This window comes from Zosterops lateralis, assembly GCF_965231275.1.
Source record: "Zosterops lateralis genome assembly, chromosome: 2".
In the NCBI taxonomy this organism is placed as follows: Eukaryota; Metazoa; Chordata; class Aves; order Passeriformes; family Zosteropidae; genus Zosterops; species Zosterops lateralis.
Window position 1 is genome coordinate 98334512 of NC_139763.1, and position 24431 is coordinate 98358942.

Below are 24431 nucleotides of genomic sequence, written 5' to 3' on the forward strand. Positions count from 1 at the left end.
CTGTTGTCATAACACAGATCCAGCAGTGAAAGTACAGCAAATTAATTCAGCTATTTTTTGGACTTTCACAGATTAATATTTATGCAATTTCTTCAGTTAATTAATTGTCTGCTGGCATAACAACACAAAAATAATGTGTGTGACAGCACAGGAGAACAAATCTGTAAAATGCATAAGACACAGACTGACAAAAATAAAGGCTTTGTTACCATTAATCTTCTTAGTACTGGTGAAATCCACAGACAGATGTGGCTTTATATTCTAAGACTCCTGGTCCTTGTTCCCATGTCCTGCTTCCTGCTCCTATTTTATATGCTTTATTTGTTCCTGCTGCAGCCCTGAGCAGAGCTGCTCTTGTGAGAAGCCAAAAGAAGTGGTATCCTTTCAGATATTTCAAACCCAGCATGTCACCCTCTGAACATAATCGTCATCTACTCTGGACTCCTGGCATGTTTGAATTGCTGGAGAGAGCAAGGGGAGCTAGGAGCTGAAGTTCTTATCTCAGAACAGCCATTTAGATTCAGTGAATCATCCTAGAAACTCACTAAATGCCAGTGAAAAAGTGTCTGGTATCTCTCCTTGCTGCACTATCACAGTGAGTGAGCTAAACACCCAAGTTTGTCTTATCTCTGGGTTCCCTGATACTGGTCCTTTCTCTCAAGGAGAGCTACAGTGGGTGATCTCTTTGAAAGGCTCACAGGTATTATAAATCTCTTTCTGGATTCAGAGATAGGAATTAGGATATCATTCTATGCTTGTTTCAAAGCTGATCTAAGTCAGTAATCAGGAGGAAACTGGGGAACTAGATAGCCATAAAGCAACATTTGCTGGGTAATTCAAAACAGCAGTGTGCTTTGTGCTGTTCAAAAATGTGCAGTGCAGTACAATTCAGCTCATGATTTGTCCTGAACTGAGTATATCAGAATCAGATTTAGAAACACAATTTTTTGTGTTGTTTTGATTTCTGCAATACTTATTAGTAGGCTATTTTTTTCTGCTATATTTTAAAATTTTGTATTTTAACATCCTCTTAATATGAGTTAGATGTTCAATTAAAAGAGTAAACTCTTGCTTGTAGTTGTTTTGGTTTTTTTTAATTATGTTATCATGCAGGACGTAAATAATAGTTTAACTAATAGGTAATTATACTTCAATGATGCCGTGTCTGTACGTACTTTGGCTTATTTCACCATCCTTATAATTAAAAAATCCTCAACAAAAATTAGTGGGTTTAGCAGGCCCACGTACAGTAAATGACTTGTTTTCCACCCCCAGGGAGAAACAGAAGGTATAAGAAGCTCAGATACCTACATAATGACAGATGTGAGACGAAACGCAACTGGAGAATACAAGTGCTCTCTGATTGACAAAAGCATGATGGACTCGACCACCATCACTGTGCACTGTAAGTCATTGAATTTTGCACTCCTAGGTAGGAAACAACATGATCTTGGGATGGCTCCTCTGCTTTGTGTGCGCAGCTTAGTGCAGTTACCTACAGGTGAAGCGTTGGTTTGAAAGTGTGTCTGGTCATTTCTATTTATTCTAATGTATTTCTGTTTGAAAATCTTGACTTTCTCAATCCATTGGCTGGATAGTTTCACTTCATGAACTATACTATACTATACTTTCACTACTATGGATAGTATATTATTCTATTACACTGTCACATACAGCGAGGATTTTGGTTTTTTATCTTTCACTCATGTGAATGTATATAGGGCAAATTCCTCTCTTCCAGCTGTGCCTTAGAATGTACACAAACATGGATATCATTGGAGGTCATTCTTCATTGTCAAGTTCCTGTTCCCTCAATGAGGTTAATGTGTAAGGAGTCTAGAAAAGAAACTTAGGGAGTCATTATGTTCATGTAGGAAAAGTTGGAGTTTTCTGCTTTTCCCAGGATAGTGAAAGCTACAGGAGCTCTGTAAATATTCTTCAGCTGAATACTATTTAGTAACTATCAGCAGCATTTCAAAAGCAGCCATTGAACTAGTTGAACCATTGAAGCAATAGTTGCTTTTAATCTCTTCATACAGAAGACAAGAGCAGGAACTCTTTCAAACTGTGCTATACTATCACAGGCTGTGAAATAAAACTCGAGCCAGGGGTAGTAGTTTTCCCCTAAAAACATTGATGGTCTGTAGTCTTCACAGTAGCATCAATAGCCGACAGGTTCAGAGGGATCCATCTGAAGGATAATGAAGTTTAAAGGCTTCTACTGTAGTTATACCTTACATGAAAATGAACTTCACGTTTCTATACTTGGTTTTGAATTCTTTTTCTTGGAAGAGGTACAGTACATGTGTATATATTGGTACATGATTAATCACACTATTATATGTAATGAATATTTTGCCTTTCATAAGATCATCAGTTGTTACCCTGCCCACCCATTCTGTTTGCCAAGAGCTGGGCATGTGAAGCCTGAAAAGGGCCCTGTGCTACTGCCTCTTAACTGCTGCATAGCAAAGATAGCTTTGCTCTGGTATAACTGACCCTTTAATTTTTCTCCAAGTGGATTGCATGTCCACTTGTACTTTCATAAATAATTACTCTAAAAAATGGCTTTCTCAGTCCAAGTTATTTTTAACAAGGCAGTTTTCCTATCTCTTCTATTTTGTCTGCACATTTGAAGAGCTTTACTATGCCAGAGAAACACGTAATTTCCAGACATGAGTCTTTCTCAGTGCTGGCAGCTAATGCAGCTACTCGGAGCTGCACTCCTGTACTCTACTGCTTCACTTTACTTAGGGTTCATTTTGTTTTGTTTTTCCAAAACACCTCTATCTGCAATAAAGCCTTTTTTTTCAAATGAGGTGCAGTGGCCTGGAATAGTTCTGTAATTGCTGAATGTCCAGATCATTTTTAAGGTACTTTAAGGTACATCAGTGTCTTGTCTGATGCTGGTTTAAAGCATTTCTGCAGCATGTAGTTTGTCCTTCAGATAATACTTACTAATGCCTATCAAATCCTACTTTTTCTCCCTCTTTTGCTTTATTGTTCACCTTTTATATGGATGAATATTCCTCTCCCTGCTATTACACTAAAAAATTCTTGATTAGGAGTAGTCAGGGCTTTTTATTTCTTCACATCCAGTCACAGCATTTTAGATTTTTATTTTCTATTTAAAAAACCCAACCACAAACACAACAAAAAGCAGGCAGTATAATAATATTACTTTAAGTTTGGGAAACTATTTATAGCAATATGTTAAATTTCAACTGTAGTGCTTTTCTCAAACCAATTTTATTGAGCATTATAATGGCACTGATTTCTTTCAGTGTCTACGTAGGGAAAGCTTCTTGTTGGTAGGAAAAAACATTATCATGCCATAATCCTCAAATATTTTTTGTATAGAATACCAAGCTCCCTTTTCCCAAATTGATTGTAAATTATGAGACTTACACAGAAAGCTGAAAATTAAAGCACTTGAGTTACCCATAATGCTTAGGGAAATTATTTATAAAGGAAATTGAGGGGGGATGAAAGATTCCCTGCCTTATCCATGGAACATAAAGGACAAACTGTACAACTTGAGTTCTTGCCCTTCAGAGCAGGATCTGTGCAGCCAGGTCCCAGTTTAACATCCAGCAGAACTGAGAGCTCACGGTTGGCATGATTTGTCCCTCTAAAGAGCAGGATTGATGTTGTGGGTTTGGGTTTTTTTACAGTAGGTTTTAAATTCTCTGCCACCTCTGTTCCTTCAGTGAGTCTGCCCAGGGTCAGATGAGCAAAACTGGCAGGGAGGGGACCAGGGCAGAAGCTGTTTACAAGCACTTACAGATATGTAGAAGCACACTCTGAGTGAGGCAAGGAGAGCACCCAGCAATTGAGGGACAGGTATGTCTTTCCTCAGCTATAAAGAAACAACTGTTTCAACCCACAGTACTCTTTCATTATCTGTTCCTGTAGAGATTTGAGCAGCTTGGTCCAGTGCTGGTGTTCCTGCCCATGGCAGGGGGCTTGGGAGCAGATGATCTTTTAGGTCTCTTCCAGCCCAAACATTCTGTGATTCTGTAATTGTTTCTGCACATAAAACCTAGTGTGGAGTAAGTAGGTCTGTGGAACTTCCTCTTGGTGGTGCTTTCCTTTCTGCTAAAATGCGTTCTACAAAGCATCCAGTAAATTAAAGGCCTGAGGAGTGTAGCATTTATATTTCTCTGTAGATATTTTTATAGCCTTGTCTTGACTTGTTTCGTCTTTCAGTAAAGCCATTAAAATACAGGGGAAATCAACTTTTGAATGATGCATGGAAAAATCTATTCTCAAGATACTAGGGGAAGTTTCCAGTTGTCTACCAGTTTATTTATGGAATTCAAACAACAAACAAGTGCCTGCATAGTTTTCCCAATATTCCATCAGAAGCCTCCTTTAAATGCTGAGAGTCTGTCCTAGATGTGCCACAGCTTCCAAACTGAAATGTGTGCTCCAGTCTTGCCCACATTAATTCCATACCTCCCTCACATGATGTGGTGATACGTGCAGAATGCACTGTTTGTCTCTTCCCTGCCCTACTTGGTATGCAAAGCCAGCACTGAAATCAATGCAAGACTTCAAATGAGACTGCATTAAGAGCTAGCATATATGGAAAATGGTGCCTGATGACGAGCTTGTTTCTGAAGAACATTTCAAAGCCAAATGTGAAATGTACAGAAAATTCTCACAGAAAAGTTTTTTTCTTTCAATGGAGACAAAAATTTGATTTTGACAGTCTTCTATATGCATGAAATGTTTCCTCATACTTCTGTACCAAAGAGAGATTATTTACTAAGTAGAAAGGTAAAGGAAACTACATCATATTTCTTTGTGGACCCTACAGATAAACTGGCAGAAAATTAAGCTAAATCAAGTCACTTATGTAGAGCTCCTAGAGGGGATCCTATGTTAAACAGTAGCTAAATTCTGTCTTGCCTCGTAAGTCATACAAATACTGCTCTGAGTTATGTAGCTCATCTCATACACTACATTTCCATGAGCTGCTATAGCAACCAAGACCACGGTGTGAGAGGGATTGTAGTCTGTTACAGCACACAAAGACCAGGCTGAAGAACTGCTCTGGGCTCAGTGTCAGTCTTGCCTGAGATGAAAGCAAAAACTTTCATGAATTTTTGCTTCCTAGGGCAGATGTGAAGAGTAATGCCTTCTGAATGGTGATCTCTTGGGTTTGAGGTGCTATCTTGCTTCAAAGAACAAAAAGTTTAAGTACATGTAGAAGGAAATTCTTGACAGGAAAGAAATCCTGGCTTTTTCTTCAACCACCCCTCTGCCCTGGTAGAAATATGCTTAAGGGTAACACAAAGCAAGAGGAAACACATCCCATACACTATCTGAATCTATATACTGCTAACTGGTGGAGTAATTTTATTTCTTTATTTTTTTTTCCTTTGGAAGCCACAGGAGAATAGTTAGGTTCCACTGGTTTCAGGAGGAAGGACAGGAAATCCCTGTAAGAATACAGAAACAAGATGCCATTTTATCTCATCAAGATTTTTGACTCATTCACAGGTGGAAGTACAGTTCTTGTGACCTCTCAGACAAGACATTGGGCTTGTAACACAGATAACAGTGCTGCAGACCAGGAGTACAGGCTGAGCCCTAGTTGTTCCCTGAACTTCTACATTTAATTACAATGCTGTTCCCAGGGCAACCACTGAATGAAGCCAGTAGTGAAGTTCACTGTTTTGTTAAGGAAAACTCACTTTCCTCTACTGTGATTTTTGTCTCAAGCTTTTTTTAAGCTCGGCCTAAAAGCCAAAAGGAGGCTTTTCAGTCCTTTTCCAGAAAGTACTATATTTGAGATGAAGGCATGTGTGCTACTGACTGCATGTGTTGTGTGTGTGTGTGTGTGTGTGTGCACACATCTGTGATACTCATTCAACCAGGCAACTTGGCTTACAAGCAAGGCAGTGTCAGAGGGAAAGCAAAATAGAGACTGGCAAACTGCTTTTCTTTCACTGTAGGAATAAAATTTAAAAAAAATGACCAGCCCAGCAAAACCTTATACTAAGAAAAATCCAGAGCAATGTTTCCTGATGTTTCTGTTAGTGACTCTTACCCCGCCTTGTGTCAAACACAGCTGTCACTGACTGCAATTTCCCTGGAGCTTAAATAGTCAGTCAGAGCTTTTGAGGTGCACAAAAAAGTGGCATTTTAAGTTACAAATGAGAACAAATAAAGGGCTTCATGTGCATTTTTCCAACCCTGTAATTTAGACTTTTCACCCCTTCAGTCAGTATCATGTCTCATACACCCTCTTTGACCCTCTTTTTCCCCTTCAGATTCTGAGAATAAAAATCCTCTAGTTTTATCACACACAAAAAAAAGATACCCCTCGACCTGCCTTTCTCTCCACTATTACTATTTAGGATAACCTGTTCCCACCCACACTAGTCCTCCCCTGAAGATGCTTTTTTACCTGGCCCATAGTAAGCTACCCTCACAGCATTCTGTGCTGCCCTTTCTGAGATGGACACACTGTTACATGAATTATTTCTTCAGCTTCTTGTGCCTGCTCTGTCATCCTTTCAGCAGAACAAGGTGAAAAAAAAATGTATCCATTTGTTGGGTGATTAGTGAGCTTTTGCTTTTCCTTTTAGCCTATAATTACAGCCAAAATATGAATGTTCTGCAATGCCTGTTTTAGAATAATTCTCTCATCTCTCTTCCTTGTAAAATTGACTTAGATTTTATTGAAGGAATGAAATCTTGAATTTAATGAGTGCAATTAGTCACATTTTCTTTTCTTGGTAAGCCTCTGAAATGGGCCAGGCTTTCTGAGATTAACTTTTTACAAATGTCCTTTCTATCCCAGATTTGGATTTGCAGCTTACTCCTAGCGGAGAAGTCACAAAGCAGATTGGAGAGGCCCTGCCTGTGTCATGCACGATTTCTTCCAGTAGAAATGCAACTGTTTTTTGGATAAAGGTCAGTAATTCATCTATTTCACACTCCATCTGGGTGTTCACCTCTTCATATTACTGCTGCTACTTCAGTGTTTTGGAAGGAAGGAAGGAAGTTGTTCATTGGGCTTTTTAAAGAGTATTGTTAAAATGGGTCTTACGCATGTGGTTGAAATGAGATCTCCTCACATTGATGACTGAAAATCAGTTACTGTAATTATCAGCTCAGCTTCCAAATGGAGAGAATTAAGGCGTATTCAACTTTTCTTGAAATGGTCCATACAAGGCCTTTTGAGAATAAAGTTCTTCTAACAAAAAAAAAAAAAAAAAAAAGCCCATTTGGAGGAATTTTGGTGCATTTTCTCAGAGCTTGGTCTTGGTTCTGATAAATATAACTAAAGGGCAAGGCTTGAGAAGTCAGATGGTCAGAAATGTAGCTATTGAAGAAGGTGGCTTTATATGAACCTGTAGTGCTGGAAACTTACAGTAATGATTCCTAAGGGTTGTTTATGGGCATGTCTTGGTCTTGTAGGCCTGGTCTAGAGGAGAGTTGCTTGTGTCTCAAAGATGTTTTATCACTCATGATCTTGGCCAAGCTACTAGAAAACCTTAGAGCCAATAACTGATCTCATCTATGCTCTTGATTTAAAAGCAAAATTGTTCAAGAAGAAAGGAGATGGCTTCTATAAATCTCCACTTTCCATGCTGTATATTCAGATGTACTTATTAGTGGAGAAACAACTTAAAAAAGTGAGGCTCTAATTTTCCAAAGCATGTGAAAACTTCTGTTGATAGCAGTCACATTTGTCATTAAGGGGTTAATGTATTGTGAGTCTGTCTGTGTCATTTCTAACTCCTGACTTTATCAGGACAATACCAGAATGCAAACAAGTCCATCATTTTCAAGTCTTCAGTATCAAGATGCTGGAAACTATGTCTGTGAAACTACTCTACAGGAGGTCGAAGGATTGAGGAAAAGACAGACACTTAAACTTATTGTGGAAGGTGAGCAAGCAGATAGTCACCATTATTAATTGGTTCTTTTAAAATAAAAAGGTTAACTGTAATATTGTTCTTGTAGGAAAACCTCAAATCAAAATGACCAAGAAAACCAACACAAATAAAATGTCTAAAACAATTATCTGCCACGTGGAAGGTTTCCCCAAACCAGCAGTGCAGTGGACAGTTACGGGCAGTGGAAGCATCGTAAATAAAGCAAGTATTTTTCTTACTACTTTATTCATCAAAAATTTGTGTATAGGAAGTGCAAATTAAAATCAAGGAACGGTTTTGAGATAGTGAGATTGAAGAAAGGTCTTTTTTTATTTATCTAAGACAAGGTTAAGTGGTAGCTGGAGCTACATGGTACTTACATGGATGATTTTTTTATGATAAAGCCTTTTTGAGTAGAACAGGTGAAGGCAAAGGAGATCCACTGACTACAATCTGAAGTTGGAAGGAAAAAGAAAAGGTTACAAATGAAATATGAAATATGCATTTTTTTAAATGAAGGCACTTAGAAGTTTTATCTTGGTAATGTGCTGATTTTGCCATTGCATAAAGAATTTGCAAATAATGATGGAATTACATAGAACTTACATTAGAAAGCAAATGGGTACTTGATGTAGGCATTAACTGAGTGAAATGTAATGAAATGTGGCATGTGTGAATCAGAAGTTATATTCAGTAAAGTTCTTTAAGAGCTTTGCAGCTTTTATCCTAATATTTATATTTGTTTTTGTATGGTTATACCTGTTGTTTCTCACTGGAAACAGAACGATTATGAATTCATCCTAAGGGATAAATAAGAACTCATATACAGCAAGAAAAATACTTGTAAAATATGCAAACTAAAGTATTTTTATATAGATTATTTGCCACATTTTGCCTTAGCAGGAAAAAAAAATGAGACCTCTCTACAGTCACTGGCTGGAAGTAACAATGTACAGCACTCCTGTAGATTCCATTACATTTCATTAGGTTTTGCTTTAAGCCTACAGAAATTATGTGCAGCTCACAAGATTTGTCCATTTACCTGTATAGGTATAGGACAGAAATTGTCTTGAAGCTATATATGTGATTGAAAATAATTTTCTCTAGGTGTTGCATTAATCCAAGACTGATGTACAGCAAATTTAGGGAACAACACATCAATATTGCAGTACAGATACTATAGATGCTACTAGATACACGTAGCTTGGCAAAATAATGCTTAGTGTGGAAATAGCTTAGGAAACTGGAAACTGGAAAACTTGGAGCAATTCTTCTCCTTATAATGACATAAATGAAAAACAGCAAGATGGGAAAAATTATACATTAGAAGTTTTAAAATTTCTTTAAGAATTTTTTCACTTGGAATATTTTTTAAATACTTGAATTAAAAGCAAATACAGAATGTTGTTAACTTTTTCAGAAAAAAAACCTTTTTTATCATTGGTCTTACAGGACACACTATACTATCTATACTTGGATATTTTGGCCAATTTTTTCTTTCAAATATTCACATTATCATTTAGTAAAACAATGTAGTATTTCTCTTGCTATTGTTAGGAAAACAGAAATATTAGTTAAAATTATTTCCCTCTGAACATTTTCAATGTGTAATACAAGTGATGCATGTATTGTTCTTTGTGTTTTTAAAGGATACTAATCTTCATTTTTCACCTTTCAGACAGAGGAGACAAAATATGTTAATGGGAAATTTTCCAGTAAAATTGTAATTGCTCCTGAGGAAAATGTAACTTTAACTTGCATTGCAGAAAATGAGCTAGAAAGGACTGTGACCTCCATGAACGTCTCTGCTAGTGAGTGTCCTCTAAAGATAATTTCCTTAAAGTTACAGTTTCTCATAAAGTACCCATACATCATACTCAAATGAAGAGTAGGTCTGCATAGTAATGTTGATACTAAGATATTTAACCTTTTTGTCTTAAGTCAAGCATTTGTAAATCCACTCTGGATCGGTAGTACATAAAATTTCTTTATAGCTTTCTACAATAAGTCACTTAGTCTTCATGACTTTCTTGGCTAGTCACCTCTATTTACAGAAGTAAACAATGCTACAAAATAATAGTACAACATAACAGTGCAAAATACTGCAAAGTAGTACTTCATTTGCAAGACAGAGATCTTTATTTAATACAAAATTAACAGTATCTCTTAGTCCTTAAATTCTAGTTTAATATTACTGGCATGACTTGACTCACAAGAGAAATCAGCCACAGTGAGCTTTAATCATATGTCAGGATGAAAGGTAGTGAGAAGCTAGGGAAAGGTAGCTCAGAAATACTCAGTCAGAAATATTTCTGACTGGAATATTACAAGTTTAGAATTGGAATATTACATGTTTAGAGTAAGATTCTTCTAATGGATATAGTATAGTTACAAGGGAAAGACTTCTGTTTGAAGATGGGATTAAACATCTTGTTTGGCAAACACTGTTCAAGTTTCTGTCATTGCTGTAAATAGGTAATTAAATGTGATGTTCAGGTCTAATATGAGTTGTCTTTAATTCAATTTTAATATTTTTTGTTTCAGTAAGTATTCCAGAATACGATGAGCCAGAGGATAGAAGTGGTATGTATGGTTTCCTCTCTCTGTAACCCTTATTTTTGATTGTCTCAGTTCAAGACCTTTTTAGTTCACTGCACAAGTCCCTGAAAGTCCCTTAAAGCCAGATTTGATTTGAAATCAGCTGGTGCTGTAATTGACCAAGATGTGAAAAATGCATTTAAATAACAATGCGCTTTTTTATTGTTTTATTTTAACTTTCTAATACCTTTTTTTGTTTCTGGTGAAAATTCTTTAGAAATGTTGTAATGCTTTACTTTATCATAGGTCATCTCATTAACTTTTCTTCTTCTCTTCAGATGACAATAGTGAAAAGGTTAATGACCAGGCAAAGCTAATAGTAGGAATTGTGGTCGGCCTTCTGCTGGTTGCTCTGATTGCAGGTGTTGTCTACTGGCTCTATGTGAAGAAATCAAAGTAAGAATTTTTTGAAAACTTTATACTAAGCTGGGAAAACAGCATTGATAAGCAGAGATCTATGTTTACCTCTTTTCCTACCTCTACAGCATTCCAGTTTTCTGGAGTGGGGAAAAGCTGTTAAAGTAGGTGCACTTGATAGTGAAAGGAAACTTGATACCTCTGATTGGTTTGTCCTAATGCTTAATGGGACTCATCTCCTGGAGGTGGAGTTCTGAGATTTTCATAGATCATAGTAGTAATGAGGTCCTGTTTCCTGACAGCCAAATCTGTGCTCACTCTTGCATTTAGATGTAGTACTTAATGGTGGAACTTGATGTATGGAAGTCTGTGTGGCTGTACTGGGGCTAGAAATTGCCTTCATTTAGAAATTGATTAGCTTGTTTCCTTCAAAAATGGAATAACATATAGAATAGGACTCTACCATCTCAGGGAGAAGAGATATCCTTAATTGTTTTGTTCATTTGTACTTTGAGATTTCTGAAATAAAATTGGTAAAAATAGAAGCTTCTGTTGCTGAAAAATCTAGGAGCTCTCAACCCAATCCAGGTTTTAGCCATCATAGGCACAGAATATCATTTTCCAGTGAGGCCTGCCTGCTTTCAAGTTTCTTCCTTGTCACAGAGGCTCACTTCAGAAAATAAATGGGAAGGTGTCAAGAAGTGAGCAGGCTGCTCCATCCTTTTGAAGCTGGCTGTTACTGTGTGCCCCATTTGGTCTTGCCCCATACCTTTGTCCCCAGGGGGAGCTGAGGGCACTCAGAGGCAGACTTGCTTTCTGACAGTTCTTACAGCAGCTTCTGAGCAGGGGAGGTTCAGTGGCTGTGCATAACATGCTCCAAAATCAGTACAGGTATGAAAGCAGTCTGAAAGTTCAATTGGGTTTAGTGTGATCTTCCATTAAAATTGAATCAAATGAAATCTAAAATGTACCAGTGGGATTTTACTATGAACAAATGTGTTCAGTGATGTGAAAGTACAAGGAATTCTCCATCTGCTAAGAAATGCTCTTTTTTTGGATAATACATAAAGACTTTGGCTCAACCATAACTGATCAGGTTTTTGAAGTTTTTCAAATATAGAATTGTTATAAATTACCCATGCAAAGAATCACACTTAGATACTATAAAGGGGGTTTTTGGATTTTTTCCAAAGCTTATGCTTTTTTTGGTAAAAAACTCAAAGTAACAACATAGTTCTCCTCCTCCCACACTTTGCTACTGTTGCAAAAATGGTTAGGATAACTTCCTGATTTCTTTTTCCAATGTGTGAATGTGGAGTCATGAAACTGTGGTATACTGCTTGCGGTTTCTTTGGATGAGGTGGTTTGAGTATAGCAAGGGCAGAGAAGGTAAAATGTCTCTTCTTGCACCATTGAGCAGGGTGGGGAGAGCTGACAGGAATTGTAGAATATAGCATGAGATGAATTTATGAATTACAACCGGTTTTTCTGCTTCCAAGATAGAATATAGCATAATCTAAATGGACACCACTTCTTTTCCTCATGCTCAGTTTCTCTTCCTAAAGCATAGAGGAAAAGTTAGAGCTAGAATTGACAGGTGCACTGGAAACAAAAATGTCTTTATAGTTAAATAATAGTCTCTGTATTTGACACATGGTTGCTGGCTTCTAACCTCCTTAATTGATGTATCATCATTGACAATCTCCTGTTCTCTGTATATTTTTAAATTGATCTGTTGTTATCCTCCCTGCTTTCTGCAAACCATACTTGCAGGAGCAAGCAGAATGTCAGTACCTATTCTGACAAAGTTTTCATTATGAATCATAGCCTAGAAATCAAAGTAGTAGACCTTGCAAAAAACAACTTACACCTCTTACACCATCCCCTCATCTCCATCTAGGCCAGCAGGTAGTAGTTATTTTTTCAACCCACCCTTGACCAGTAACTCACCTAATCTCTATCCCCAAAGTGACGCCAAAGGGAAGTCTGAGAAGGCAGCAGCACAGAACTTACCAAGTCTGCCGAGGCAAGAAAAACGTTACTTTTTTTTTTGTTATTGGTGTTGTGGTTTGTATAATCTCCTATTGTCTTGTCACCCACACTAAGTAGGAATTATACTCGTAGCCTTGGAATATATTCACAATAAATCACTTGTACAGTTACTCACTGCCTCAGCTTCACTTGATGGAAAAGCTGATTATTGCCACATATTCTTTTCAGTGTGAATATTATCCCATAAATCAGAGACTCATCTGTATTCCACATCCCACAACCAGCCTCCTCTTGAATAAAGAGTTGAGGCTTCCTACCCCAGCATGCCTTGTTTCTCCTTCATCTGAGCAGAAGGCCAAACACTTGTTCTCTGCAGATTTGTCCTTTTTCCAAAAACAATGTTGTAAGCCACTCTGCACTGAACAGAATATAACTCAGCACTTCAGAATCTTTCTAAATTATGTCAGGCCTCAGTTGAGAGATTGCAGGACACCCATTTTAGGTAAATGCTTCATGTATGACATTTTCACCTTGCCAGAAACAGCTGAGAGTACAGCAGAAATGAAAGATTCAGAAAGGGAATAGTGCACTCAGCCCCCTGTCCCCTGCTCTCTAGCCATGGAAGTTTGCATGTAGCTGGATCTTGGCCCCTTTTTTGTCCCTGGAGTTTGGAGGTGCCCAAATCTCAAGTTACATGGGGCTAGATCAAGGTTAGAGTGGTTCAACATCCAGTGAAGGAAACTTCAGCTTGGCCAGCTGAATCACAGCAACAGTCTTAAAGTTGTTCACACTCAGAGCACATCAAACTTGTGAAATGTTTCTTAGATCATAGTAATGACAGAGGTTACTGGCATCTCTGAAACTTAACATTTGAAGCATAAAAATTCTGCTTTTCTGATACTTTCTAGCAAACAAGCATAAGAGTCAGATATGGTGGGCCAAATATGTAAGAAACTCATTCATGTTTTCAACAAGGCTCAGCACTTACATGGGTTTTCACTCAGTTCCTTTTCAGAGAAAAGACATAGTTACCAAACATCTCTGAAAATGTCAGCTCATGGCACAAATCTAATATAAAAGTGACACAAATTAAAAACGGTCACCTGTTTCTTGATGACTGAAATATCCTTCTCTCTGTGGTTTTTCCATCTGATGGACATTTGAAAATAATTGGAGGAGGTGGAAGGCAAGAATGGAGTAAATAAGGAGGTTGCAGCTAGTCCAGACTGGGATATATAAAACCATTAGCACCTAGAAAATCATCTGCAACAGTGCAGTTGAGTGTAGCTTCAATGAAATCCATGGCTCTTGCTTCTGCACCCAGAACTGCACAGATATTTATCATCTTACTTGTTACCCAGCCTTGTGATAATGACAAGGACAAACACCACTGCATACTTTCTTCCTTAAATAGTGTTGAGGGCAAGGCCTAGACTTGTGAGACTAAAAGAAATCAGAAATTAAAAGCCTACAGCAATTTTTGGGTAGTCTGTATTTACACTACAGCAGGCAAAACAATTATCATGGAAAATAGTCTTCACATAACAAACAATGCTATGAACAGTATCTGAATGAGATCCGTGAAAATAGTGGCCCCACAGTACACACACTCCAAAGAATGCTAAAATCTCACTTTGGTACTACTTACAGAGAGATTTTGATTAGGATTCCCTGAGGATAATTATTTTCCTGAAGAGCAAGCATAGATAAATATTAAATATGCGTCATAATTTTAGCAAGAGTTCAGAATGATCCATGATTTACAAATTAATTTAAAGGGGGGAAAAAAACAAGTTGAGTGAGTAAACTCATATTTACACAACCAACTTCTCACTCTTCAGAACAACAGCGTACAAAGGTGTGGGCTTTTTTTTTGTGGAGCTACAGATAATGGCAGTGTGAGAGTGCTCCAGGTCTGGGCAAAGTGGGCTGTCTTCCCTTTTGGGTCAATCCTTGGGAATATTTCTATCCATTTGGACTCCATTGCCCAGCTACTCAGATATTATGAGGAAGTCGATCTTGAGTTGCAAATGGAGCAAGCTGGCAGGAGTTAATGGACAAAAAAAAGTAAGGAACAACTGTTGTTGGATGTTAAATTGGAAAAGGACCATTTGTCCTGTGCCTGAAGTCACCTCAGGAGGCAATGGAGCCCATGTTTGAGACATTTCTGTTACGAATCCAAGCCCTGGAGATTGGTGCCATGCCAGGGGCACTGCCTGTGGAGCACACCTCCGTGCCAAATAACTCCTGTGATACTATTTAGACAGCCCTAGAAAAGGCAGCAGCATTGTTTGTGCTGAGGTGGTGAGTCTGCCTAGATAATGGTATTTGGGGAACGAAACAACCAGGTCAGCAGGATCACCGAACCATCATAAATAAATGGCTGCATTTCATGCTCAGGCATTGAGAATTGAAATCTATCTGATTGTCAGACATGAAAAACTGCTGCTACTCTCATTTCAAGCAAGTGGTTTGTAACATCCTCCACAAGGGTTCTGGAGCACCTGCCTCTTTCAAAGTTGATGCTGCCCTTTAAGTCTCCTGTTTTTACCCAGTGTGGCTTTAGGAAAATAAAGGTGACATTTAGTTTGAGTGAATGTAGAACTAAAATAGATTACTTTAAAAATCAAAACCTGATCGTATTGCAGAATCTCCTGATGTTAGTCATTGAATACTTTTAACCTAATCAAAGACCAGACAGTTCCCCCTCTGCTGTTAAGTGTCAGGTGATATGAGATTCAGTCTGATTTGGGCACTGATGATAAGAGGCCGAAAAAAAAAAAGGATTCCAGTGAGCCATGCCAGTAGTCTATCCAGTCTCCAAGAGCAGACATTAGCAGTTATATGAGGACAGATGTGCATGATAGTGCTTTCTCACATCCAGCTCACTTCAGCTAGGTAATTGCCTGAGTCCAGATTCTTTCAGCTTTTCATCTCTTCCCCTATTGTCTCTAATTTTGTGAGACTTATTTATGGAAAAAACTCATTAGCACATGACAAGCCAAATTATGTGCTCAACCTAAACCAAACATATTTTAAATCTGAATTATAAACTTTTTTAATTTTCAAGGGATTTTTTTTGAGAGGTCGTTTCTTTTTTGTTAGGATTAAAGAGATTTGTGAAAGGTTATTAAGCTCACAGAAGGTCAATCCTTACCAAAGCATTGAATTTTCTTCTTCGTTGCATCTCACATCCTTTCATTCATGTCACATGTTTCAGGTTCTGAATGTCAGAAAAAAAAAATTGTTACTGCACAATAGAAATTTACCACTGTAGAACAAGTTACTTTGTAATACTATCTCAGCACTTCTAAAATTAAATTTGCCCCCAGTAAAGAGGAGCTCAGATCTTTGCAGTAAATGGGTTTTCAGCATGACACCTTCCTGTCAGTCACACAAATACAACAGAGGCACCCTAAACCAATAGTGAAAGGCAAATGCAGCTTTAAAACATTAAAACTTACAGCCCTTCAGGAAATAACCTCCTCTAAAAAGGTTTTAGAGTAGTCCTTTTCAGAGTAGCCTGTGGGATTTGGGATCGAGAATCCCACCCTCCCCTGGGGTATGGGATCCAGATCCCATGCTCCCACACCTCAAGCTGGAGAGCAGCATTTCAGCAGAGGTGAGGAGGCCTGAGGTGCATTTGCACTCCCTCAGGAGCTCTTCAGAGACAAGGACTGAAGTGTTCCTGCCTCAGCAGCTGCTCCAGGGTAGCCAGCCCAGGCACACATGGGATGCAGGCACTCTCCCAGCCTTTGCTCAGATGGAGGATGTGCACAGGACCGCCCAGCAGTGGTGCAGGAGGTGCATTCCTGCATGGTGACATGTCACACTGCCTAACCTGTGTCTTCATTGTATCTTGAGAGTCAGCATGGCTCGGGGTCTTTACCCTGCAGCAAGGGTGAGCATCTGCATCAATCCGTCACAGCAGACCGTACTTTTCTGTAGGGGAAACAAATTATCTGTAGAGAAAATGCGGATGCGATAATCTGCTCTGACACAAGGGATTTACTTTGTCCCACTCAAACACATTTGCCCATTTACATTTTAAAAATTGGGGCCTTCAAAATGTTATCACAGCACTGCAGGAATCTTTCACCTTGGCAGACAGTGAGGCTTCTCACAGATTAAGTGAATGGCATAGTGGTTTTATTGTGCTAAGCTAAACTAAGCACTTAACTCATTAATTCATCACCACTACTTGCATTAAGGAAGACCTGCTATTTTAAATGAGGCATACCTCTTTTTTTTTTTTTCCCTCAAACATTTACACAATCTCATCTTTACCCAAAGCTTGTCAGTCATAGCTAACACAGACCTACAAGCCACAGTGAGATTTTTTTTCAATGTTGCCAGAATTTTCATGAATTTCTCCACATTTAAAGAGCTTCCATTTGGCACGGGCTCTGAAAGTCATTTACTACAAGTACACAAAAGATTGCTGTGTTGATCAAGATATCTTAGGCACACTTGTAACGTTTTAGTATGCCTTAAAGCAGACTTGTGTTTATTGAAACAAGCTGCACAATTACTTTGTCAAGAGACATGGATCTCCACAACTGGTCTAACCTTACCAAATGTCTGCTAGCTCAGAACGATTCTGAATTCCTCAAGAGGTAGATCAAACACACAGAGCCCTGCTGCAATACTCCCTGAGGTACTCACAGCACTGGGGGATCTGCTGTCACTGCCCTGTTTGGACATATGCAAACCTGGTGCTCTGCTCAGAACAGAACTGTCAAAATTTTCTGTTCACTGTGAGGGGAGGAGGCAGTGTCATTAATATGAGTATGGAACAAAATGCTGTAGGCATGCCAAAATGACCTTCTTTTGCATTATAGGTCAGCATCAAAACATGTAGACAAAGATCTTGGAAATATAGAAGAAAACAAAAAACTAGAGGAAAACAATCATAAATCTGAAACTTAAGAGAAAATGTGTCAGTCATCATTCCAGGTAAGTGGTTCATATTACAGCACTAAAATCTCTTTGTCTGTCATTTCTCTCTGGTGATCAAAGCTCTAGTTTGGTCTGGTGCTCACCTTCGTGAGGCAAAGGCAGTGGGGTCATTTTGTGATGTAGTTTTAGGACAGACAGACTCAAGCTTTTGGCCAGTTAAGAATTCAGAGCTGCCCATACAAATATAAGGAAGAAACCTGATGTTCAGATGGAACTTAATAGTTGGCTTGATTTTAATGCATGTGCTTGAGGAAATGAAAATACAGATTTGTATAATGTACCACTGTGGTACATCTGCATGTGTATATGTGTGTTTATATGAAGAGTATGTTTAGGTAGAGTTTAGAGAAGGTTTCAAGTTATGACTTGAAATGTTTACAGGAACTTCTTCCCTTCCTGAAAGCAACAGTTTCCAAGTGCTTGGTCACTTTTTTCATCATTAATGCGAAGGTCATGAAACTTCCTTCCCTTGGAACAAAACAATTCTTAGTCTAGATTTCACACACCTGTACTGTGATCAGTTTTATCCTGGAATTACATTAGTAACAGGTTTGAAAGTTTCCCCTTCTGGGATCTGTATGAATTGAACTGTTTACAAATGATCTGGCAGATCATGAAGTTCTGTTGGGAATTACAGGAGCAGTGCAGAGCGCCAAGAGCACCACCCTGTGCTCACACATATATACACCACTGCTGCACCTCTCCTCCTAGGACCCAAAGGAGGGGGTTAGAACATTTTTTTTCTGGACAGTTATGCCATTTTAAATTAACACTGTGATAACACAAGAGTCTGGAAACCAGCTAATCATAGAGGTTTGTTGCGTTAGTCATCAGCTATTCTTAAAAATAAGAGTATTACATGTTCAGGGGTGTTTGCATTGTAAGCTCCTCTACAGGAAAGCTGAAGACAGACCTGATTTTCAGTGATCTTAAGTAAGTAGCACTGGATACCTTCTGAGGTAGCAGGGGATTAAAGCATGTGAAATTATGATATGTCATATTTGCATAACAGGGTTTCTTGTCTAAATGAATGCAACTGTCAGTAATTTTAATATGTCAGTATTGTCTGAAATTTTTAAATACAAACCACAAGTTTTGCATTAAATGTTTAGAATTCATTGCATTATATAGAGCAATTACTTAGTATATAAAGAGATGCAGCATTGTTGAAGGCTCTTTATCAGCAATATCACTGTTTTGCTAGTTTGGAAAAGGGAATTTGGCATACCAAAATAATGTCCTAGGAAGGATTTAAAGGTGGAAAACAAGTAAATTTGGATTTTGAAAAAGTTGCAGCATAAACACATTGTGTGCCTTCAGTGCAATCTTTTACTCTGTATTCCTTCAGATCAGTAGATCTGATAGTAGATAGTAGTTAAATTAAATGAACATAAATCCATTACTTACCAGACAAACTTACTGGATTTACCAGGAATAATATTGCAACAGTGAATCTTGTCATGAAAGAAAGTGTTTACATTACTGAGGTGCAGAAGAAAATACTGTTCATGTAGCTGTTTATTTAAAGCTTAGATACTGAGTAGTTATGATGGTTAACATATTTTACAATATTTAACTGGCTTTATCTTTCATATTTTCAGAGAATACATATAGACCAATTGAAGCATGAACGTGGATTGTATTTAAACATATACAAAGAAGTGACAGCTATTCATGGTTCAAGTATTAAGCAGATCATACTACCAGGTTTTCAAAGGATTTTAGACACAATTATCTCAAGCTAAAAAAAAAAAAGCCCACAAACTAATTTTGGCAACAGCCATGATAATAGGTCACCATGTTGTGTTCTGTTTGAAATATTTTTTTTGTAAATGTCTGCACTGAAGATTTCTTTTTGTTTGCCTTTATGTAAATTTTTTACGTAGCTATTTTTATACACTGTAAGGCTTTGTTCTGGGAGTTGCTGTTAATCTGATGTATAGTGTAATGGTTTTATTTCAATTGTTTTTATGACACCCTTTGAGCAGGTACATGTCTGATTCTGGTTGTTATCAGTGAAGCCTCTGCTTTGTAGCAAGTACCTAGAGTGTAAGATTGTCTTAAAGGAAAATGTCAAACTCCTTTTTCATTCTTTGAAATCATGGTAAAGCAGAAGGGTGACAGCTGTGACAAGAATGAACAAAATTGTTAATGAAAGTGAACATTTAAAAAACCATGCAAAGCTAAACAAGCTAGAAAGGGAATAAAGAGTTTCCCTGCAGAAGTCTGGTATTGAGTAAGGAACACTGGGAAAAATTCCAAGCCGACATACAGCTGGTGGCTAAAAAATCCTTTTCTTCTAAAGCAAGACACGCATTTTATTGATGGTTATCAGTCATCTTTCACGTTAGCATTAGGATAAGGAACTGGAATTCTGGGTTAATTTTGATTCCTTTATGTTATTCGCTGCCTTAAAGTACTGTACCTTTTCTTCTTTTCAGAGAGATACCAGTCAGAATTGGAAACTTTTTTTAAAAAGTGCTCATATCAAAGCTGCATTTTTTTCCCACAAAAATAGAATATATATATATATATTTTGTGTGTTTTTGTTAACTATGCTACAGATATTGAATGCACCTTGAGATAATTTTAGTGTTTTTAACTGGTACCTAATTTATCAAACAGTACATATAATTGTAACAATGAAATGTCTATGTATCTTTAGTTACATTCAAGTTTGTAACTTTATAAACATGTTTTTTGCTTGAGGGACTTTTTAGAATGGTACTTGATAAGAAAAGGTTTTAGGGTGAGTGGCCAATAGAAAGCTGTACTTAAGGGAGATAAGTTTCATCTTATCTGGGAAGTTAGTTTCTGGAAGAAGGTAACAGGCAGTTTTGATAAGGAGTAACAGTAGAAGTAAGCAGAACATCAGGTTTCCATTTACAAATATCCAGGGAAAAAGTAAGTTTTTATAGACTGGTAGGCAAAAATAAATAAATAAAGAAATAAATAAAAGAAAAAGATGGACGTTAGGAAATGTATTTTGCCACTTTTGCATTATTTAGGGGGCAGAAAACACTGTTACTTGTAAATTTGTAAAATGTTAAATGTCTGGGCAGTAGTGACTGATGTCTTAATAAAAGCTTCCTGTAGTGCATTGGCATGGATTAAATACATAAGAAGTCCTATAAACTCTATGCTGTATAAAATATTAGAGGGAAATCCTGTTATATGCCTCTAAACTTTAATTTGTTACTGTTTTATTTGGCAAAAAGAAAAAAATTATAATCTTGGTCAATATTTAAACCAAAGTAAAATGGGGGAAAAACCAAAGTAATTTGTTTTGCATGGCTAAGCCATTCTGTTATCTCTGTAAATATTGTGATTTTTTTTTTCTTTTTAGAATTTTGTTAAAAAAATTCTAAAATTTTTAAACACCTGTTTTTCCAAAATAAAACGTGAACACACAAAAAAGTTACTTTATATATAAATATATCTTTTTCTTTTGGTGCAAGAACACTGCCAAGCGATACACGTTTTTTAAAAGAAGAAAACAAATTCAGTGGGCATGACTCTGACTGGGAAGTGTTGTGCCAGAGTCCTGTCAAGAAGCGTGCATCTATCACCTCTCTTTGTTTATAACACTACAAATAATTCTGAAATAGAGAGAGGAATCTTCCAAAGATAGGGAAAACTCCAAAGGGAAAGCATAGGGAAGGGCTGAAAATTTTCATACCGCTGTCAGGGGAATATAGGGCAAACGAGAAGAAAAAAAAAAGTCCTTCAACTTTCACAGCTACAGAAAAAGGAACATAAACAACTCCTCGCCTTTTGGGATTCTGCTTGATCTCCTATGCACTTTAAATCGTCAGTCCGAGGAGCTGGGTTTTTCACTGCTCCAAGTTCACTATAGGCAAGTTTCAAGAACCAAGAGTGCAAAAGAATTAATGTTTCTATCCATGCCTAAACAACAATAAAACTGAAGTATGTCTTCACTGGCTTGTGTGAAATCTCAGTTTACAAGAACACATGTGAGCCCCAGGGAAGGCACTTACCCAGAGCTCGAGCTGCTGCTGCTGCTGCTGTCTGTGGTCCTGCAGAAACACCCCCATAGAGTCTGGCTGGCAGCAAAAGTCATGGGGTGATGGGTGTGGGTTTGTGGAGCTTCTCCTGGCCCACAGCACCTGGGGACCACAAGCACTTGCTCAGAGAAAAGCACAAGCTGGTGCACAAAGCCTTGCCAAAGCTCATCATGGAGGTCTCTGCCTGTGACCTGGACAAATAATTGCCCCAGCAGTGAATTTGGGGGGCTCTGTTCAAATCTGACTGAGGGCACCACAAGAGTTTCACCTCAGTTTACTACACACAGGAGGAAAAGCAAATCCTTCCTCACAAATTGTTTAAAAGCATGCCAGGCGGCAGTAGAGGAGAGCCCATCATCTTGCTTTGCAGTCAGGAAATAATGTAATTAGTGATGTCTGTTCATGGCTGTGCAGGAAACTGCCACTGAGCTTGGAACAAACCAGTGGGTTTCACTGCATGCTGCAATGGCAGTATCCTGCAAAAATACCATGGGCTTCCCAAGCAACTCTGGCATCCTCTGAAGCAATAATATCAAAGCTGTAGCTGTGCTGCAGTGGATATGAGCCACAGAAACGTGATAATGCTTTGGCCATAGGTGAGGCCTTCTGGAAAGAAAGGGAAAAAAAGTACTTGGGGTCAACACTATAAAAGGGAAAGCATCAGGGAGGTTCTGAGTACAGACCAGCCTCTGCTTGAGGGCTTCACTGCACCTTCAGCTGCTGTGCTGCTGGTCAGAGCCCGAGCAAGGGACAGTACTGACCTGGGAAACAAACCAGCCACACCTCATTGTCTGGATATTTGCCAGGCTTTGCCAGCATCAACCCAAATGGTTTAGGCAATATGTTACACCTTTCCTGGACAGAGTTTTCATCCTGTCTCATTTTGGAAAAAATACACAAATAAGTAACTCTAAATTCTATATAGGTCATTATTTGAACATTATGAGATACTAATGTGAGTTTTATCCATATTGGTACCAGCACACAAAGACATACAAAGAATGAATAAATCTATATTTGTTGGGGTTTTTTTAAAATTATAAATTTTGTCAGGGAACATCCGATACTCACCTAATAGCCTCAGCTGCTGGCTGTTGCAGTGAAATCTGATTTACTTGTAGTACCACATGTAGCTAGATACCTTCCTGTTGACTTCATATTTAGACAGCCATATGTCCGTAATTATCTCAGCTAAGATTAAGCAGTGACATATGAAATGAGATCATGACCTCCTGTGTCAACCACATCTGTGCAAATGTTTTCTAGGTTTCCTTTTGACAAGAATGCATCTGCATTCCGGTGTTTGTTTCCAAGAATTGCCCAATACAGCATTTCCAGGCAGGTTTCTCCTCCAGGCAGAAGCCAGAGGAACACAGGAGGTACATAACTTCCAGTTATGTCCTTCTAACCTCTGAAGGGCTCCCAAGCTCTTCTGGAAAAGGATAATATCCTCAAGCTGGCATAATTCAGTGCAGAGCAAGGCTCACTTCAACCCTCTTTCCAGGTGGTCTGCCAGGGAGGGAGGGCATTGTAGGAAGGGAGGCAGGCAGGCTGCAAACAAACCAAGCAGCCAACCCCCCCATACATACACCCCTTGCCTGTGTACACTTCATGTGTAATGCAGCTCACACATTCAGTAAAGATTTGCTGCATTTCAAGTTATTAGAGAATCAGAAACTAAGCCTATTACTTATGATCAAATTATGTCAAAGCCAATTTCTAAAATAAGACTAACTCCATCCACCCAGCCACTCACAAGCCTCAAAATGTCTTGTAATTCATACATTTTTCTCATTTACATTCTAAATAGAGACATTTACTCTGTTAGTAGCAAGGCATTCGCTTTGATGTAGTAATGAATTTCAGCTTGAAAAGGTAGAGCCTGACAAATTATTAGGAAATTTTGTTTCTTAGCGAGAAAACCATAATGCAGCTCTGTCATCACTCACCCTCCCCCTGTTTCTCCCCAGATGTCCTGCCTCTTCTCATGCCTCACCTGGTGTTACAGCCAAGGCCTCTGCCAGAGTCTGTTCCTGGCTGGCGCTCGTTGCCACATCTCCTGTCCAGCACAGATTGATTCTCTGCTGCCCTAACCATCAGTTCCTCATTTGCAGGACATCCAGTAAACACCAGCAATTTAACACAACTACAGACATGAAATAGACTGTGAAACAGGAAAAAAGGTAGAAACATACCAAGCTTCCTGTGCTTGGGCTGGTATGTGCTCGCATCCATAGTTCTGGAGTCCCCTGGAATTTCCCAGTTTTGGGAAAATGGCACAAAAATCTAACCCGCACTCCAAAGGATCAGCTGTAATACCCTAACATATATCCACACACACCACTGTGCCTTCTTTTCTTGTCTAACCCTTTTCCTGTCACTCATAGAATTAGGAATAATGCTAAATAAATATCATTAGGTACTGGAATGCCAGCACAAGTCTCAAGACTAAGAGTATGATCTTTTTTCCTATATTCAGACCACATAGCTGTGATGCAAGGATTTATTGCATGAGACCCAGTCCTAGACTTGAGAGAGCAGAGGGAAGGAAGAAACATCCTATTGCTCTAAAAAGTAACAAATCATATTTAAATATAGTCACTTC

At 38.3% G+C, this 24431-nt stretch overlaps 1 protein-coding gene across 1 annotated transcript in view; it reads left to right on the plus strand.

The window, feature by feature from the left end:
• The window catches only part of ALCAM (activated leukocyte cell adhesion molecule), a gene marked incomplete at its 5' end in the record, with an annotated part of 115048 nt that extends 93325 nt beyond the window's left edge, over positions 1–21723 (plus strand). The window contains 9 exons of the mRNA XM_083854366.1: positions 1276–1405; positions 6815–6927; positions 7772–7907; positions 7984–8121; positions 9578–9706; positions 10440–10478; positions 10772–10889; positions 17684–17798; positions 19403–21723. Of these exons, the coding sequence (XP_083710492.1) occupies positions 1276–1405; positions 6815–6927; positions 7772–7907; positions 7984–8121; positions 9578–9706; positions 10440–10478; positions 10772–10889; positions 17684–17771 (891 nt within the window). The 3' untranslated portion in view covers positions 17772–17798; positions 19403–21723. The remainder of the gene's footprint in view (positions 1–1275; positions 1406–6814; positions 6928–7771; positions 7908–7983; positions 8122–9577; positions 9707–10439; positions 10479–10771; positions 10890–17683; positions 17799–19402) is intronic.
• Positions 21724–24431: the final 2708 nt, after the last annotated feature.